General features: G+C 40.9%; 1 protein-coding gene across 1 annotated transcript; it reads right to left on the bottom strand.

Moving 5' to 3' along the window:
• Nucleotides 1-1,506: 1,506 nt before the first annotated feature.
• On the bottom strand, nt 1,507-6,445 carry Or98b (Odorant receptor 98b). Its single transcript, XM_020956185.2, has 4 exons — nt 6,136-6,445; nt 5,043-5,229; nt 4,382-4,988; nt 1,507-4,296 (listed from the first exon to the last, which is right to left on the bottom strand). The coding sequence occupies exons 1-4, from the start codon at nt 6,443-6,445 to the stop codon at nt 4,246-4,248; spliced, it is 1,155 nt and encodes a 384-aa protein (XP_020811844.2). The 3' UTR covers nt 1,507-4,245.
• Between the last annotated feature and the right edge of the window lie 590 nt (nt 6,446-7,035).

Below are 7,035 nucleotides of genomic sequence, written 5' to 3'. Positions count from 1 at the left end.
TTGCTTGCCTTATTTATTGAATGTTTAGTCGATGTGTTGGCCAAGAACAATAACCGAAAAAGAGGAGCCCTGACTGGGGGTGGCATAAATCAAGCACGTGTACGGCTAAGGGCGGTATTTTGGGATTCAAAAGGATCGGATCGCCGCCTGACAGCACTTTGTCGGCGAGAGTCCTGTGGGCGGACAGGAGCCGCCTGCAATCCTGCCCCCAAAAGCCGACAGCCAGCTGAGCTTCAAGCTTAAGGTGAGTGCAACTCCTGCAGCAGCATTTTGCATGCCACTCACCTGTTCTGTCCTTGCCGCTGATGTTGCCGCCATTTCGACATTTACCTTTTCTGCATTGTCTGCTCGCTGGCTCGTTTTGTTTTAGGTCGTTGGTTTTCTCGGTTTAGCTCTAATTGAAAATATTTTTGTTTGCACTTCATTAAACCTAAACTGAGCAGCAGCAAACTGAGAGATATGCAAAGTCTGTCAGTTCTATTTGGCTGCTGCAGAGATGCTCCCAGGAGAGGAGGTTTTAATAAATATGTATGTTATGTAGAAGAGGAGGGTTTTTGGCTGTTATTATTGTTTTCCACTCACCCACCTCCCATCTCCTTGTTGTTTTTCCTGTTTTTAATCCAAAATGCAATCATTGAAATGCATTTTATTTAAGCTGCACTCGCTTATTGCATTTTTGCATACAAATTTGGGAAAGCTTTTGTGTGGGGGAACCCCCAAAGCGACTTATTTTTATATGCTTACAACTCCAGAACCGAATCCTGGCCAACCTGACCCCTCTCTCTCTCTCTCTGTGTGTTGTGTGTGTGTGTATGAGTGTTCCTCGCAAATTCAATGACAGTTTGTGCCTTTTGCAACTTTCAGTTGATTTTTTATTGTCAATCGAACAATAACGAAATCATCGGCCAAGTTACGCCAAACGCCACAGCAGCAGACCTCGATTCTGAGTCGGATTCTCCTCCGTCTGAATGTGACAGTGACTCGGCACGGCGAAAACTTTAAGGTAGGCAGCCCCGGAATTCTGACGGCAGTCGAGCGTGCCACACCCCATCGGTGGAGATTTATATGCCCAGGCGATGTGACTCAATCAATGGCATTTGTGTTGTGCCACGACAGCCGGTAAAGGGGAGCCACGGAGGAGCAGGAGGAGTTCCCTCTCCCTCCCCCTTCTGGAACGGCGGGCGCAGCAGGACATCAGACAGTCGGAGAGACATGCACAGCATTTTGTGTAAAGAAATCAAAAATTTATACAAACTTTGCACAATGAATGAGCAGCAACAAAGCAGGAACAGGAACAGAAGCAGGGCCAAGAGCATGAGCAGGAGCAGGAGCACTGTACCAGCCGAAGGACGAGTGTGTCCTGCCTCGACCAGAACCAGCAATTGCCGAAAAATGTTGCAGTTTGCCTCGCTTGCTTTTTGACAAAAGAAAAAATACAAACATATATGCACTTGAAGTAAATTTAAGTAGAAAAATATTAAGACTAATAATTAAAGGCTTAGGTTACTCAAAATTAGTTTCAATATATTTTAATTTATAAACAGGCTCAAGAAAAATTATATTAGTCAGTGAAAGTCTTCCCTAAGCCTTGGAAAGAGGTGTGCTTTTTATTATATCAATATTATAAATATAAATTTAAGCATTTTTCCCAGCTTTTAATACAAATTTTCCCCAGTGTAAGCACTCGCAGAGCAGCTGACTTGCAAGTTGCAGCAACAAAAATGCGACAAGCACAGCTCGAGACCGGACAACAGCTCCAGGATGTGTGTAGGTAGGTAGGTCCTGTGAGACGGGGGCCACAGCAGACGAATTAATTAAAAATTCCGAAAATATCCGGTTAGCTCTTTATAACAATTTCGTGTACAATGCCGAACTCAGGCTGTATGTCTGTGTGTGTGTGCATCCTGTCAAGGAACTTTAACACTGCAGAAATTTTAAACGTGAATACTGGGAACCCTCCTGGACTGGACTTCTACCAGTCGCCTCAAGATGACTTCATCTATCTGGCCGACAGGCATTGAAACTATTCTCGTCTTGGCCGTTTACCAGGCAATCTACATAAATGAATTCATTTGCCATCCATATATATATACATATGCATATATGCACAATGGAATGGGGAGTGCACGGGTCGTATACGCAATATTTGATATTTATTCTCTAATTGAGGGTACGACCCGGACCTGAACTTGCCTTAAAGTCCGTGTTTGTTCACAGAAATAATTGCTGCTGTCGAATAGGGCGTATAAACGGAAGTATTTCCACATCAAATGCAAGAGAGAAAAATCATCGGAGAAAAGAGGAAAATGTATGGGGGCCAAAGGACCCTGAAAGGACCCAAGAAACGTCCGGTGATTTGCCAAATAAAAAATGACCGGAATGCTCGTTAAAACTAAAAACAATTGACCACATAAATTAGCGGCATTAAAATATCCAAAAAGGCATGAGGACAGAAATGGCCCAAAAACGGCCGGAAGGAAGTGCGAGCGATTGATTCAATTAATTGCCAAATTAAAAAGGGAAAAATCTCATCCGGCACAAAGGAGGAAAAAGGAAAAGCCAAAAGGAGACGAAGGAGTGGGGAAATGTTATGACAATGTAAGGAAACCAAATAATAAATGACGAGGAGGAGGCGCTCTCCCAGTAACCGATCCTGGGCTGACAGACAAAGTGACAGGCGCCGGGGGCCTCACTGGCACAATTGAATTTATTATGGCATTTCAACTCCGAGAGCGTCAATTGAATGAAAGTGGACCAAAGCCCACCCACCCACTCCCAGATCGAAAGGGAGAAGGAAAGAAAGCTGGGCGAAGCCCTGCTGCAATAGCATCATTATTGGACTAAACCGAAACTATTTGCCTCAATGGGCCACAAAGCGCCACACGACACGCCAAAGGACACGGCCGGAGAACCAAACGGAGAAGGAGAGCAAAGCGAAGCAGGACACAGCAGGACGAACCCACATCTCGACTGCTCTGTGATAGTCCAATGCCCTCGGGGTATATTTTTCGCCACTTTCGCTACGGCCAAAAGTGTTGACTGTCTTTGATTTTTGTTTTCTGCTTGTTTTGGGCCGAAGGTCGCCCAGGGACAAGCACTGAAACACCAGCAATTACACCCAACAGTTTTATCAATCGGGACCAAAAGTTCAGAGCACATCGCATAATCAGCAAATGAATCATAAAGCCATATGGCAATTCATTCATAATGTGTTATTCCTGCACTCAAAAAATGTATATCAAGTTTGTAGAAATTAATTTGGGTTCTAATTGGTCTTTAGAATGTAACATAAAGTATATTCTTACAGAGCATGAGATAATTCTTCACTGAACATTTAATTTTTATTAAATGAAATGATTTAATTATTATATTTAGTATTTAATCTAGTCTTGGTATAACCTTCAACTGCTATTTAGGGTGCTTTGATTAGTATAAATTATACTATATATTAACAATCAATAGCTATGCATATTATGCATACGATCAGGATTAGGTCACTAAACATTACATCCACTGTCTCTTAAATTAAATATTTTTTTAATACGAAAATGATTTTATATTTGATTTGTTTATCCATTTTCTCTGTGTGCACATCAAAGCCTGTTAGCGAACCAATTGTGGCTGCAAACAAATTACAAAATCGGCTAAACTTAAGCCGCCGTGTTGCGTGCAGTTTATGACTAAAGCTTCGCCTGCGGATCCTCTGGAATTCCGGCCACTGCAATTGGCTTTTTCCCGACCACACTCACGTGCACTCTACACACACACAACACACACACACAGACAGACATATGACACGGACATGGGCATGGGAAATCCCGTCGTCGTCGTCGTCTATCGGCAAAACAAAGTTAAATCGCCCAAAATCCTTTGACCATGTCACACTTTTATACATAATCGTTGTCCCCGGCACGTGCAGACAACCGCAATGTTGTGCGAGGTCAAACAAAAAAACAAAAATGGGGGGAAAAAAATGTAAAACACAATACAACAAAGCAGAAATTACAGCAACATTGGCAAATATTACGTATACGTGCGTTCAATGTCCTTTCCCCAGGACGAAGGCCAATAATGCAAAAGGCATTAACAAGCTACCGGCACTGGTTTTCCGGAGCAGTTATTGCCATTAACATGGCTTAATTAGCCAACTGGCTGTAACAACACCGGCTTAAAGCATAATTGTAAATATTTCCGGGCTTAAACGAACCAGAGCCGCCTCTTCCTGAATAATGAACGAGGACTGGACTAGGCGAGCGATCTGAGGAGTGTCACGTAGGACATGGCAGTGCGAATAATCTGGAAGAAAAAACAATGGGAAAGAATAAGGAAAAATAAGTATTAAAATATATATAAATATAGTTAGATAAAATCCACTTCCTACCTTAATTAGCGTCTGTCGATTCGTCTCAAAGAAGTAACCATTGATTCTGCATCCCTTCCTGACCCTCATCATGACTATGGTCAGAGATCTTACCAGCTGAGGATTCTCACTCAGCAAATTCAACCAATTGCTTTCGTAGATGGCCTGCTCAAATCCCTGGCACTCCTCGTCGACGCTTGATCCGCAAAAACAGTAGATGGACACTTGGCTCAGAATGGCAGTCGTGAAGGCGGCATAGAACAACATTTCTGGTCCCATCAGATGAGCAGACACCTGATAGCACAGCACACAGAGGTGCAAGGAGGCTGCCAAAAACTGGGCAAAGATGAGCGGCCGGAAGTATCCATTTAAAGTATTACCCAGGTCCAGGCACTTTTCGAGCAACTGAAAGATATGCACCAGGTCTTCGCTTGTCTCCTCCTCGCTCTTGCCCTCGAAATGCAACATTTTGTGCTGGGCAATCTTGAAGAGGGCACAGAGGTTGTGGGTCAGCGAGCAGAAGAGTGTATCCACGCAAACGGTGGACAAGGCCACGCCCAGGGCGGCACTGACATTCCACAAATAGGCGAAGAGGTAATTAATCATGCGTTTGTTGTCCCAAGGATATCTGAAAATATCAGCGATTAGAAATGTTGTATATTTTGGCTACGATTTATTTTACAAACTGGGAAAGGGTAGCTCCGGCTGCATTTCTCCCGTTCGAAGGTATCCTCTAAACATGGACAAAGGTGACATAAGACAGGCGGAGAGGCCAGCCAGCATAAAACAGTGACTATACAAGGCACTGATGAATTGATCCCGACAATTGTGCCTGGTCACAATAATCTCACTGGGAGTCCAATTAATTTCTAAGGAATATTCAAATAAATATTTAAAATTTCTAAAGAATATTATAATGAAAAAGAAGGAGGAAATCTAACTAAATTGATAAACCCTTGCAGTTTAAAAATGAATCTTAGGATCGAAAAGAAAATCAATCATACCTGAATCAACCATTATTTATCAATATTTTGGATATGACATTTTTTTTAGCGAAAAATCAAAGTTTAAAAAACTTATAGCTAAGCCAAAAATCCATTAATTTTAATTTGGAAAGCTTTGGTATGTTAGATTTTATTCGATTAATAAAAGTGCATTCTTCATTTAAAATGTAAAAAAATTAAAATTTTGATCAATTTTGGACAATTTTAATGATGTAAAATGATCATAAAATTTTGAAAAAAAATCGTCAAATTTTATTTCTTGTCGAACATGGCTAGATCGACTCGGCTGTTGATGCTGATCAAGAATAAATATGATTTATAGGGTCAGAAAATGATTCCTTCATATGGATACAAGCTTCCGACTAATACTAAAAATACCACTCTTTGATCGATACTTATCTATATTTTATATGACAATTTTGCCTATAAATCAAATCTTTTAAAATTCATAACTGAGCCAAAAATGCATTAATTTTAATTCGAAAAGCTGTATTATGTTAGTTTTCATTAGTTTTATAAATCTGCATACTTAATTTCAAATTTAACAAATTTAAAATTTTTACGAAATTTTGGCAGTTTGAATGATGTAAAATGATCATAAAATTTGGGAAAAAAAATTGGTGAAATTTTTTTTCTTGTCAAACATGGCTAGATCAACTCGGCTGTTGACGCTGATCAAGAATATATATGATTTATAGGGTCGGAAATGACTCCTTCACACCCTAGAAGCTTCTGAGTAAATTTATAATACCCTGTAAAAACACAACTCACCTGTGCTCAAAATCCCATGAAATCTCTGTATCAGAGTTTTAAAATGATCATAATGCCAGAGAAAAAATCCAATCTTGCAGAGGGCCAAAAAATCCACTAAAACCGAGCACAATGAGTCTGTGAGTTCATCCACATTTTGGATATTACGTAATCCAAAGGCAATCGTCAGAGGCATAAAACTGGCCACCGAAATGACACAGCAAATGGCTCTCCAAGGATACCGACACCCTTGATTTTGATCCAAGAACAGCTCAAGTCCTAGCAGGCGAAAGAAAAAGGACTGCAGTCGCAGGAATTTGTCCGTCAGCATGTTGAGCCAAGTAAGTCATGCAAAAGCAAAATGAATCCTTTTATAGAAAAAGCCCAAGCTCATTAGCTCATTAAGGACTAAGTAAAATCAATAACCGTTTAGCCGAGGCGTCAGTGCAACCTTCAATGGAATTTATTATTTAAATTTAAGTATTAAGTATTCCTTTGAAGAGGAGAGCCTTCAAAGTGTTTGTCCTTTGCTTTAAAGGAATTTTTGAATGCATCAGCATGCTGCATGCCTCCAACTAAGGGCTGGTGGCCCTGTGATGTTTGCACTATAAATTATACTTAATTAAAAACAATTAAAAGCAAATTCCAATTGCAGCCATCAAGCCCGGCCTGTGGTGTGGCAAACAAATCTGTGAGCCACTGCAAATATTTGGCAGCAATGCTAAGCAAAAACTAAAACTAAATCCAAGCTGCATTTCAAATGTGAAAACTTTTGTTTGTCTCTCCGCTCAGGACCAGGCTCATTCTCAGGCTCATTTCCCCCGCTCTCAGTTCAAATTGTATTCTATGCTCGCCTTCGACTAACATTTCAGGGTTTTAATTACTGCTAAGTCCGAGGCTTCTCCACCGGCTGGCTATCGG

Source organism: Drosophila serrata, unplaced genomic scaffold (genome assembly GCF_035046125.1).
Source record: "Drosophila serrata isolate PLE 108 unplaced genomic scaffold, ASM3504612v1 contig_382, whole genome shotgun sequence".
NCBI lineage: Eukaryota > Metazoa > Arthropoda > Insecta > Diptera > Drosophilidae > Drosophila > Drosophila serrata.
Note: the sequence above shows the minus strand (reverse complement) of the source record. Positions and strands in the feature narration are given on the sequence as shown.

Excerpts from the sequence above, each read along its gene's own strand:
- Or98b (XM_020956185.2), bottom strand. The coding sequence starts at position 6,445 with ATGCTGACGGACAAATTCCTGCGACTGCAGTCCTTTTTCTTTCGCCTG. Across the intron at positions 5,230-6,135 it reads TCATGGGATTTTGAGCACAG|AAATTAATTGGACTCCCAGT; the intron begins GTGAGTTGTGTT and ends AATATTCCTTAG. Across the intron at positions 4,297-4,381 it reads ATCGACAGACGCTAATTAAG|ATTATTCGCACTGCCATGTC; the intron begins GTAGGAAGTGGA and ends TTTTTCTTCCAG.